We start from the raw sequence: 13,269 nt of genomic DNA on the forward strand, positions 1-13,269 counted from the left end.
CAATTCAGTTTTTCGTAAAAGAATGCTGTATTTTTTTATGATTGTTATTTATACTAATAAAGCTAGTACTCAAACTCCCCAAGACTGGATGATCAAAATTTATCTAGTAAGTTGACTTACTACTTACCACTTCACCATACTTCGGAATTATTTTGAAACAAGATAAAATTTCCACAGCTACACCCTATGCACCCACGCAGAAATTAATGTCGGAAGGGCAAACATTTAGGAAGATATTGCAACTTCTGAAAATCAGTAAATTATGCAGTAGAATATTGTAAGAAAAATTGTAGATGTCCCTTGATTACAGGAGCTGTGGGCCTAAATAGGCCTTTCTTTTTGTGTATCCCTGATTAGCTATTTGTTGGCAAAATATAAATTTGGTTGTATTGATAGACCAGATACAGTGAGAAATTATTATGGCAACTATACATTTTGCTTAAAAAAATGTATACTATGATAGAATTTGATAATATCCTGAGAATTTGATAAATTTGATAATTTGCCATTTTACTAACGTGGAAATGTTTATTTTCGGTTTAATTGAATAATGTCATGAAGCATAATTGACTATGATTAAAGTTAACTAGCAAACTATTGACCATTGAAAGTATTCTCATTGTTTTCTATGGGCCGTCAAATGAGGCAGACGTGCTGCAGGTGTGAATTAATGCCCTCCCCCTCCAAGAAAAAAACAACACACACACTCCCCGTATTATTTTCTTATCTGTTCAAGTCCAAACACTTTAAAGCTTAGCATAATGTAGGAACAGTTTGAATCTACAAGTAGGCTAGCCTTACATGCAACAGTACGCCATGTAGTCAAAGCCATTCAACCCCGAGTCAAATATGAAAAGTTTATAGAAATTTCTATTTGGTTATACTATGGCTAAAAAACACACTTTTCAGTTTGAGTTATAAACCTATAATCACCCCTCCTCGCCCAAATAATTTGAACCATATCCTTCTTCCCCCTAAAAAACTAGCTATGCTAAAAGAAGACCTGAACAGAGATAGTAAGAGAACATAACTTAGAAGTGAATATTCAGTAATGACATAGGTTTGCCTTTGGTAAAATACGCTCTACTTTAGTGATATATAGACCAAGATAGGTAGAAACCAAAATGACATTTTTAGATTTTGAATGACTCAATGTTGCTGAGTCAGTCTGGCTACACCTGGCCAAAGGGACAGAGAGGCTGTCGTATCAGATCAGTTCAAAGGACCTTCCCCGGGTAAATAGAAAAATTTTTGGGGAAATGTTTACCACCCCTTTCTGTGATTTGAGTCTGGCAGTGTCTACATGAATAAATGTTTTAAAAAAGCAATAGAAAAATGTGGAATGCAAATTCATCTTCACAGACGGCTTCTATGATCGGTTCAAAATATCTTCCAGGATGCTTTTGACAACTCAGGCCTGGAAGTACAGTTTTGAGAGATGTTTTTTCAAATTTGGAATGCAAATTCATCTACACAGACGGCCCCTGTGATTGGTCTAAATGATCTTCCAGCATAATTTGGATAATTCAGGCCTGGAATTTCAGTTTTTAAAGATGTTTCAAAATTTGGAATGAGATTCATCTACACAGACAAAAATGGAATGCAAATTCATCTACACAGATGGTCTCTGTGGCTGGTGCAAAAGCATCTTCCAGGATGATTTGGACAATTAAGGCCTGGAAGTACAGTTTTGAGAGAAATTTTCAAATTTTGAATGTACGTTGCTCATCATAATTTGGATATTTTAAACCTGGAATTACAGTTTTGAGAGATATTTTTCAAATTTTGAATGCAAATTCATCTACATATATGTCTCCTGTGATTGGTCCAAATTATCTTCCAGGACGCTTTGGACAACTCAGAACTGGAAGTACAGTCTTGAGAGTTATTTTTTAAACTTTGAATGCAAGTTCATCGACATATGTGTCCACTTTGATTGGTCCAAAAGATTGTCCAGCACAATTTGGATAATTCAGACCTGGAAGTACAGTTTTGAAAGATGTTTTGAAATTTAAATTGTGAATTCGTCTGCACATGCTCTGAAAGATAAGATCTTCCAGGATGATTTGGACAATTTAGGCCTGGAAGTACAGTTTTGAGAGACTGTTTTCAAATTCAGAATACAAATTCATCTTTACAGACTTTCGCTGTGATTGGTCCACAAGATCTTCCCTAGAATTCCAGAGTCTCTGTGATTGGTTGCAATTCAGACCTGGAAGAGTACAGTTTTGAGAGATATCTCTTTAAAAAATTCCTCTATTATTTTTTTGCTTATTTCGCTTGATTTTCTAAGCTCATTTGATGGTATTGACTACATTCTCTTTTTTGTTTGCACTGGAAAATTCTGTTATCGCGCTGATTATTATATTAATGTAATATTTACTTCCACTTCTTATTTTTTTTAGTTTTCATTTTTATTAAATGATTCTTTTTTTTAGAGAAAGACGACAAAGAAGTAGAAGATGTGGATTCGAATGCTGAGAAGCAAACTAATAAGTCAAGTGATGAGATATATCAAATAGCAAAAGAAAAACTAGCTAAAATGGCTCTTGAGGGCCAAGGCGATGGAGATTTTGATGAAGATTTCGATGATGAAGACTTCACTGATTCTGATGATAATTCTTATGAAACTGATGAATGATTAATAAAGTTTCCATAAAAAATAGTTAGAGTACTTTTTTAGATGATTTAAATTTTACCCCGTACATCAACCAGCTGATTATTTGTGTAGTCATAGGAACATGTATATAAATGTGTATGCAATATTTATGCTACGTGTCCACTAAGATAAAACAGTTTGAAAGGAGCTTAGTAGTTTTTTTCTAGTAGCCTTTTTTCTACATTGTAAGCCTTTCTATTTCATTTTTATTTAGTATGATTAAAAGTAAAAAGAAATACTGTTCTGAGGTCTTCAGCCTTTTCAATCCATCCTTCAATACCAAGGCTATATGGGGAAAGGTGTAGACTACCAATTCTTTTCCCTGGACACAAGCTGTCCAGCACAGTGATTAGACGAATGAGCATGACTAAGTGCAAAGACTAGAAGCAGTGAGACTAGCAACTCGATGTGGTGTCACATAGAAAAATTAACAAATATATATAAAAAGCCTTAGCTCGTTTATGTTGATATTTTTTTGTCGCTTGATGAAGTTGTTAGCTAGAAATTTTTTTTGACTTTTTTTTTAATTCAATCTTCTCGGCTACTTATGAAGCATCTATTTTTTGTTAAGCTTTATAAGATGCTACTTCCTCCTTCTATTATTTTAGATCCTTATCTTCCCTTGCTTATTGGTTGAACTTATGTAGTAAGAGTGTTCAAAATACGATTGAAGGGGAGGGGACGATAAGTCAACAATTTTTGGACTGAAGAAGTTTTGTAAACATAGAACACCGCCATCACACACTGTGAAAAATTTGAGGCACTGTTTTTTTTATCCCTGAAGATGGAGCTGTGTCTTTACCTATATGCTCGGTCCCAATGTTGAATGGCCAGTTTAAAGATACTGAACTAGCATCTAATGACATTCATTTTGCATTTAACTGTCAGATTTTATGTTTATGCTATTTCTTCTGTATATTTTGTTTTTATGACGGGAAATAAAACTGCAATGCACCCCAAATTTTTCAGATAAAATACTAATTGCATTTGAGTCATTCCTGACTAGAAATTATTACTGCATGATATTTACAATTGTATTGCTTTAGCCATGTTCTTCCTGTTTATACTAAAAACTTGTTTTTTCAGCAGCAATGGATGAGAAGTCATCAAAAGGACAAGAAGAGACAGCAAATTTACCACCATCTAATGTCACCTCAGATGAAGAAAGTAAAAGATCTGGATCTACAGTAAAGAAATTTGACAAAGAGAACTATGCAAACTCCAATAGTTTGCTGGCGCCTCTTGAAGAGGAAACCATTCAGAAGTATACTAAACAAGATGAAAATAGTACGAATCAAGAGATGATTCATTCAGAAAACTCTCTAGATAGTGCAATCACCACAGATGAAGTAAAGAATAATGTAGAGAATCTGCAAGATGATAACTCTGAAAAAGAAACAACTATAAAGGACAAGACTGGTCAGAATGAAGTTAAAACAGACGAAGCTGGAAATGTTTGTTTTATTGACAGTGTTGAGAATAAACCTGTGAATGATGTTGACAATACACATGATAAAGTGAAAAATATGGTGGCTGTCTGTCAAGACGATAGTGATGCTGAAAAGGCTATTGAAAAAAGTAGACCCAGTGCAGATGCTATTGAATATACTGAAAATCAGCAAAATATAATAGGAAGCGTTGAGACCATCTGTCAAAATGTCATGCCTACTAGTCAATCTGTGGACAAAGCCATTAGTAACACTGAAAATATGGAAAATATCTGCCAAGGTGGTAGCTCTTCTAGGCAATCCATTGAAAAGGATATTGCTAATGCCGAAAATAAGCAAAATAAAATTCAGAGCATGGAGCCTGTCTGCCAAGAGGGTAATACCAATCGTGAATCCATTGAAAAGGCTACTGAATATGCTGAAAATAATCAGAGTGAAGTTGAAAATATGGAAATAGTCTGCCAAGGTGATATTTTTTCTAGTGAACCCAACAAAGAGGGAACTGATAATGCTAAAAATAAACAAACTGTAGTTGAATCTATGGAAACATCCTCCCATGGGAGTGCTTCTGGTTGTAAACCTGTTGAAAAGCCTACTGACAGTGCCGAAAATAAGCAACCTGAAATGAGAAATATGAAAACAATCTGCCAAGGTGGTGGTCCTGCTCGTGAATCCATTGAAGAAGCTATTGGTGGTGCAGAAAATAAGCAAATTAAAGTTGAAAATAGGGGAACATTTGGCCAAGGTGGTAGTTCTGCTAGTGAACCCATTGAAAAGGCTACTGATGATGCCAAAAATAAGCTAAATGAAGTTGAAGATGTGAAAACCGTCTGCCGAAATCGCAATGAATCTCATGAAAAGGCTTTCGATGGCATTGACAATCTGCAAAGTAAAGTTGAAGAAATTGATAGCAGCAATACTAAAAATGGAAAGACCTTTAAACTTTTCAAAGAGAATAACATTGATAGTTCAGTTGAATTAGGTAAAGACATCGTTTGTCAAGACTCAGAAATTGATACTGAAAAACAACAGATTGAGGTAAAACCAGCTGCAGAAGTGTGTAATGCCCCTGCAGATTCAAAAAATGTACCAAATGAACTTAAGGCTGAAGAAGGCAAAGAGCAACTTGCAGTTAAACCTGATTCTGATGAAACTGAGAACGTTGTGCTACCCTCGAATGAAAAATCTGCTGCTAGTCATTTTAGTCCATTTTTGGCTACAATGCTTGGTAATTCATGTGATTGTCGCACTGATGATGATGGAAGTGTCCAATTTTCAGATTCTGAACTCTCTTTAAGAAGTGAAAAAAGTTTTGAAAGGAAATCTCCGAGAAGTGACGGAAAAGGTATAGAAAATAATATGCCTTCTTTTGCTAAGGAGGAGTTATCTCTTTCTCAAGGAATTGGTGAAAATGAATCAGCTATTCTAATGACTGATCATGAACCTGTTCTAACAGATCGTGACGACAACCCTGACAAAAGCATTGCAACAATTGGTAAAACAGAAGAAAATGTCCCGAGCGCAGATGAACGTTTGAGCCTTCATCATGTGCAGAGCTTTATGATAGACGAGACAACGATCATAGATCCTACAACCTCTAACAACGATAATAAATCTGAAGCAAATTCAGGCAAAACTTCGGAAAGTCTGAATTTTCATTCTGCTTTTGGGAAACAAAACAAATTAAAGACAGATGGTGTAACTTCAGGGGTGATGAATGTTAATGAAGATTTATCAATGACAATGGATGAGACCACTAATGACGATACGGTACATTTATTTTGATCCGTTCTCTAGGAATTCAATTATATTAATTATGCACGTCATTTCCTGAAATTTGTTTTAGTGGGTTGAAAGAAAAGGGAAAGTATCTGATATTTAATTATTTCATTGTGTTTCAAAATAATTAGTATACATGGGCTCGTAAACGGGGCTAAAAAAAAAATTTCCACCCATTAAGAGCAACTTCCTTGTAAATGTGCATTGTGACTACAACCTCCTCCCTAATATTTTTTTTTCTTTTACTTCATGTCTTGCTTCAGGGCTTTAGAACATATTTCCGTAAAAAAAGAAGAATTAAACTAGGGTAAATTTTCAGGTTGTAGAACCCAGAAGGAATGAAAATATTTTTACTCTGAAGCCCTCACTGCAAAAAGAATAAAATTCTTGAAAAAAATAAAAAGATAAAACTCCATAGGAAAAATATTAAAAAAAAAACACCCAATCCTCCTAACTGCAAAAAGGTGAATGCTAAATTAAATAAGGATGTTTTGTTTGAAGTTTGTCTTTTTATTTTGTTTTGCGTGTTTTATTGTATTTAAGTCTTTCTTCATTTTGATTTTTGAGGTTTATCTCTATTCCGTTTGAGGATTTTGTTCTATTTTATATTTGAGTGCCACTCAGTGAGGAACTACTCATGTACATTTTGGAGGGAGAGGATAGAGAAGGGTTGCCTGAAAAGGTCTGTCATAGGAACCTCAGGAAACATTTTAACGTTTATGCATAAAAACAACGATTTCCCAAGCTATTGGCCTCCTTTGCATGGATCAATCCTAAACCAATGCTTATGTATTTGATAACTTGTGACCATAAGCGAATAGTAAATTTTTAACCAAATCGCCAAATAAATTTCATATGATGATCCAAACTTTTTTGGAAATATCCCCGTAGTTAATACCTTTATAATATCTTAGTCGATTATGGAAATTCCTCTTTTCAAAGACTTCTTTCCATTGATGCAAAAACAAAAGACCTTATAAAAGAATTTGAACTTCTTGAGGTTGGATATCAAAACGTTCTTTAAAGGGCGTTTGTATCCAGAAAAAGTCAAGGGAGTTAACCACAAAATTGGATGTTCTGGTGAACTTAACACAAACCTAAGAACGATTTTGCACAAAATATCCCTCTTTTTAGAATTTCTTTTAATTTGCAGACATCCTCCTGAGCATAATTTTCTATTTTTTACATCACAACAAATTCATCATTCTCTACTTCATCTTGAAAGTCACTCTCAATTTCAGTTAAAAATTGTGAAATATTTGGATAGTAGATGTCACTGTGTTTTAGAAAAAAGTATGTTTCTGAATATGAAGTCGTTTCCTCTTCATTTGTGTAAAAGAATATTTTTTAGATGTCAGTTTTTTATGTCTATTTATGCCATTTTAGGATGATTGAACATTATTTTTATAGTCGTTACAGATGGGGGCGGATTTTGATATAAGTATGAATTCATCTATGATGACTGATCAGCTAATGAGTCAAAATGATGAGACACAGACAAAAGAAGACATTGAACCTGTGTTCGTTCATTGGAGGAGACGGGGAGGAAGAAAGTCAAAGGCGCAAAAGTTAGCAGAAGCCCGTAAAAAGGTGAGAAAGTTCATTTTTGATATTTGCTCTTCGGGATATAGATTCATCCTTTCGTTGAAAGACTAGTCTAGTGAACAATTCTAGTCTTAAAAGTAAAAGTTGAGTTTTCTAATGTAAAAGGGACAATATATGATATTTATTAATTAAAAAAACGTTTTCCATAAAATAAGTTTTCCAAAGAAATGTATAGAACTCTATTAAACTAAAAATGAGCAAAAATAAAATAATCTACCAAGCATAAACAAGTCAGCATCGATAAATAAATGAAACCCAAAACGAACATTAAATACAATAAATAACAGATTCAAACTCAAAACGAGTAGAAATTAACATGAGTAGGGCTCAAAATCTCTGTACCCTCCCAAAGCCAAAACATAATTTGCACTCTACTGAAAAAAATTAAATGTTTTCATTTTTATAACTTTAGATAAGTCAAATATTATTTACATTTTCAGGAATAAATATCAGCATATGTATGTTAAGCTGAAAATGCACATAATTTTTTTTTCAATAAAGTGCAAATATGGGAAGGCAAAGGGGTTTAACTCATGTTAATTTCTGCTCGTTTTTGAGTTTAACTTGGTTATTTATTACTTGACAACAATTTATTACTCTCTTGAAAACCTATGTGGGCATACTGTGTTTCGATTTATTTCGATACAGTTACAATATTGCCCAAATTTTTGGCCTTAATACCTGATTAGTAGTATTAGTAGCACTAGTAGTTATAGTAGTAGCAGTAGGAGTAGAGTTTAGCTTAGAGTGTGTCTTAGTTAGAATAGTCTTAGCTTTAGTAGCAGTTGTAGTAGTAGCAATAATAATACTAGTAGCAGTAGGAGTAGAAGCAGTAGTATTATGATGCAAATATTGTCTGTAGGTCAGTTCAACATCCCCCACAACAAGCGTTGTAAGTTTTAATTTCACATGCAAAACTGTTTCTAAGATATTGCTGATACGCCCTTGTTCTAGGGAGGCAGTTGCCCTCCCCCCGTTCCCCCTTCCGTACGCCCATGCTTGTGGTAGTAGTAGAAGCAGTAGCAGTCGTAGTAGTAGTAGTAGCGTACAAATATTGCCTTTTTAGTCAATCTCAATGGTTTCTCTCAAATGACTTTGACTCTTAAAAAAGACACTATAACTTACAATTTAAAATCAAATGGGACCCGTCTGAATTTAATACGACCACCCATTCTATAAGAACCACATACGCCCCCAAGGCATAACTTAAAGTCCTTTCCAAGGGCTTTGGGGGAGGGGGGTTTGTTCCGACCCTGAAGGCATTGTTAGATGTTCTTTAGACTATTATAAACAAAATTACCATTGCACGATTTCAATGAGATACATTTGGTATAAAAATGGGGAGTTGAGGCTAGTTAACCTCCATCACTATTGATAGTGGAGGGAAAATACGGTTTGACCTCGGGGAAATTGCAACAGAATTTTTTTTTACGCCAAAATATTCAGAAAAAATCAGCTTAATCACACAAAAAAATCCCCCCGAATCCCCCTTGCACAACTACCCGAACAACCCCCCCCCCCACTTGAAGGGGGGAAAATCGAAATTTCTAATTGGACGTATTTTTGGGTTCAAAAGGTCGTTTTCTATCAAATCAAGCATGACGAATCCGAATCCAACGTCAGAAATCAAGTTTTTCGTACTCCAGTATCAATTTCACAGAACGGGGGGGGGGGGGGTAAAGTACGCAGGTCATTATTTGCCGGATTCCTGTGGCTAAAGGATCATTTTATATCAAATAAAGTACCGTATTGCCAGACATGAGGTCAAAAAGCAGGTTTTTTTTTAACTATTTACCTCATTTTCACCTTTAAGGGGCTTGTAAAACGAGGGGTTGCTAAGTATAACGTCTTGAAAAACCACTTCTTTAATCGAGATCAAAACTTCAGATCAATCAGTTAAAAAAAGGAACTTTTAGAAATCAGGTAAATTAATCATAAGAACATTTTGATTTTAAAGCACAACCTAAAGCTAATTCTTCTTCCTGCTCGTATTCGTTATCATCCTCATCCTGTTCAAGGAGCGACTCGTACGCCTGTTTTGCCTTTTCAAAGGGTTCTGGTATTATGTCATTGTCATCAAACGCTCTGCTATCCAGTTCTGATGATAAAAGGTTCGCATAAAGGGCTACCTCCAACAGACCATGGCCTCGCACAGCACGAGAGACAGCTTTGCCTTATAACATACTACGCACAGTGTTAGGCGCGTATACTTGTCTTCGGATTTCCAAAAGTCCCGAGTCAGCCATAAGGAAGCCAATGGCTCCTAGGAAACTCATGCGTATGAAATCCACCTAGGACAATAATAGCATTTCTTAAAGCACTTATGGCAGGCTCTGCATCGACGATACACTTCGGCTTCCAGTAAAGTGGTTGGTCAAAGGTAATGACTAGAGTTTTTCCAGCTCGACTAGCGCGTTCGTTAGCATGCATAAGTGTAGAATAAACACAGGAGATATCGCTTGGGTTGTGGTTAATCATTGGCAAAAAATGAATATTCGACTTTCCCGGATGAGGTAGCTTTTGGTGTATTGACCTCATAAAGGCCGACCAGCTCATGTATGAGCTTTTGAAAAAGTCAGAGATGCGCCAGAGCGTTTCACCTTTCCATTCATTGTCACGAATGTCACCTCTGTTTGTCAAGCAAACAAAAGTCCTTGGTTGCGACTTGGCGGGTTTTTGGTAGGTGTAGAACGGCACGGTGCCGATTGACTGAATCTCATCTCCACTTACTTCTTTTCTTGGCACTGAAAGCTCCGTTGCCGGCAACTCAGGTGTAGACACTTCAATAAGTCCAATTCCATGAAAGGTATTCATGCCGTCCATAGTAGCAATATCGTGTTCGATACTGAAAAAAATCTACTTTCTCTTCGGACTCTTCCAACAACGTTTGATTTACTGCTGCACATTTCTCTTTTTTTTTACCTCTGAGTGTGAAGAGCAGAAGCCAAGATTGTGCAGTGTGTCAATTAAAAATCGGGATGAGAAATGGTGATGCAGCTGCGAAGCCAGCCTATTTGTACAGGAGACATTAAACGACGTGGTCTGCATGCCTGCATTATAGCCTGTCCGATAGAAGATATTAGACAAGGCGTGTCGACCCCTATCGATGAAAGCAGTAGACAAAGAGATGTGCACACGAAGTTCTAACACTTCTCTACCGACGATATCTCGTTAAGAAATTTGTAGGAATCCTTCCTTGTCGTAATGGATTTGATTTCACTTCTTATTATATTTCCAACGACTCTGATGAGCTGATCCCTTTCTCCGTTTTCGCTATCTGCTTTTTTCTCTTGGTGAAATTCTCGTAATATTCTGCCAACCGTATCTCTAAATGTTACGAGTGTCTCTTTCCCATTTGAATCGGACAAAACCACTTGTTCGCCATACTCACTGACTAGCAAATCTTGGCTTGACGAAAGCTGTAGGCCAAACTATCACAGTCAGTTTCAGAGAGAATTTAAGCCATTTTTCTTAAAAAGATCGACAGAGGTACAGGTTCTTCACTGTTGGCATACCACCGAAGCGCTTCTTCAAGAGTGTCCTTCCTTGCACTTAAAGGGAAGACGTATGGTCTTCCCTTCCGTTTCTTTGGTGGAGGCACGTCACTCACTTCTTCTTGACCACAGAATTTTTGTGGAATCTCTTTTCCTGTCCTGAAGTTCACGGAGCATATTTGATGATAAACGGCATCATCTGCATGAGGGTCAGAAGTCTTTGAATTTATCCGACCAAGCACTGTCATGGTCCACTGATCGTTCCTGCTCTTACACATTTCACTAATCGAGTAGTCGAAGCTATGAGTTCGTACTGCATAAGCTTCAGCGAATTAACGACTTGTGATCTCGCATAATTTCACTGCTTGACCACAGAATAGGCAGTTCTTCGAAAAATCAAAGCATGGAACTGAAGATCTGGTCGGGGGGCTGCAACCGGTTTTTTCTGCTCAAGTTTCCTTTGAGCGTTCTTTTCTCTGTCGATCCGACGTCTGTCACAGAAGTTACGACGACATGCGGTGTGGACTTCATTTCCAGTCTTCACAGATATGCTACCACCTCTTTCTTTGCTTGCGTTATTCGCGGCATCGGCTGCTTTCTCGGATAATATGGCAGTGTTTTCACCGGGTTTAATGCTGCTTTGGCATACCGGGCAGACCATATTCTCTTCATTGACGGTTCTAGAAGAAAAAGAGACTGATTATTTCATACAACTTGTTTGTTCAGTAAATCCAGGCACAATCCAATCGGAATTCAACCCATCGCAAACTAGAAGAACAAATTCAGCTTGAATGATACACAGTAGATGGCATTGCACAAATGAAGTTGAAAAGCAGAAATGAATATCCGCTCTTTTCCAAAATCAGAAGCATAATCTTAAACATTATCTCACTAAATACTTCTAATCAACGCTCGCGGATCCCAGTTTATTATTTTTGTCTTTTCCTTGCGGAAGTAAATAAAACGGCACAAACCTTGTATATAGCCCTGAACACGCCAATCATCTAGCAAGTACTATGGTAGATGGATCTACTGATTAGATCACCTAAAGGATGACACTAAGGAATGGAAACCGCAAACTGGAGGGGGAGTCTGGAATGCTGGTTTGAAATTAGACTGTTCGAGACTCATATTCTAAGGCGCCATTCCTAGCTTGATAGGAAATGGTGAATCAACCGACAAATGATTAAAATAACTAGTTCACATAGGTCAACTTTCACAGTGGATTTAGGTAAGATGAGGTAATTGACCACGTAAAATTAAGTTTTTAACTTCATTTTCGAATTCACCGCCATTTATTCCAAAGGAAACGGCCCAATAATGCAACAACCACTTAATTTCGAGTTTTGCCCCACCCCCCGCCCTTTAAGGGTGGAAATGGGCATTAGGGTACAGAAAAAAGGAAAATCTGAATTCAGATTTGGAGTCGGCATACTTGATTTGATAGGAAATGACTATTTAAACTCAAAAATATTTATAAACACAAAAGTCGGATTTCCCCCCTCATTTTTCCCCCTTCAAGGGCAAATTTGGGATACTTGTGCAAGGGGATTCGGGGGGATTTTTTGTGTTTGATTAAACTGATTTTTCTGAACATTTTGGTGTAAAAAAAAAATTCTGTTGCAATTTCCCCGAGGTTTGACCATTTCTATCCATATCTTTCCTCCACTATGACTCTTAAAAGTGGACTAGCACCCCCAATTTCAACCAAATGAGCCAGATCTAAAGTTTGTACAAACATACCTTCCTTAAGAACCTTAAATACCCCAGAGGTAGAACTTAGAACCCTCGACCTCAGGCTCTGGTGGTTTCTATCAACCTCAAAAGCCTTGTTATATGATCTTTGGACTATTTTGAATAAAAGGACTGTCTCAAAATGTCTATTGGATGCGTCTCAATAAAACACGACGTGTTTGTGTGTGTGTGGGGGGAGGAGAGGGGGTAGGGTAGCTGTGCTCCGATCACTGACTCATAAAAAGGGCACTAGAACTTCTGATTGCCATTCCAATGAGTCCGCTCCAAACCATATATTACTACCCTTTCTATAAGAACCTTATTTGCCCCCAGGGCATAGCTTGTAACCCTTGCCCTGAGAGCTGTAGAGGGGGGGGGGTCTTCCTGTCAGACATAATTTCCGGACCCTTCAACTACGATGAACAAAACTGTTATCTCCAAATTTTGATTTGAGGTGTTAAGGGAAATGATGAGCGTGAAGGGGGGGGGGGGGGCTAGTTGCTCTCAAATCACTTTGAATCTTAAAAAGGACAGTATAAATTCCAATTTC

At 36.8% G+C, this 13,269-nt stretch overlaps 1 protein-coding gene across 1 annotated transcript in view; it reads left to right on the forward strand.

The window, feature by feature from the left end:
- The window catches only part of LOC136029403 (uncharacterized), an 86,224-nt gene that overhangs the window by 20,233 nt on the left and 52,722 nt on the right, over positions 1 to 13,269 (forward strand). Inside the window, exons 2-3 of the mRNA XM_065707767.1 lie at positions 3,746 to 5,877; positions 7,297 to 7,476. Coding sequence (XP_065563839.1) covers positions 3,751 to 5,877; positions 7,297 to 7,476 — 2,307 coding nt within the window. The 5' untranslated portion in view covers positions 3,746 to 3,750. The remainder of the gene's footprint in view (positions 1 to 3,745; positions 5,878 to 7,296; positions 7,477 to 13,269) is intronic.

The sequence above is a fragment of the Artemia franciscana genome, chromosome 7, assembly GCF_032884065.1.
Source record: "Artemia franciscana chromosome 7, ASM3288406v1, whole genome shotgun sequence".
In the NCBI taxonomy this organism is placed as follows: Eukaryota; Metazoa; Arthropoda; class Branchiopoda; order Anostraca; family Artemiidae; genus Artemia; species Artemia franciscana.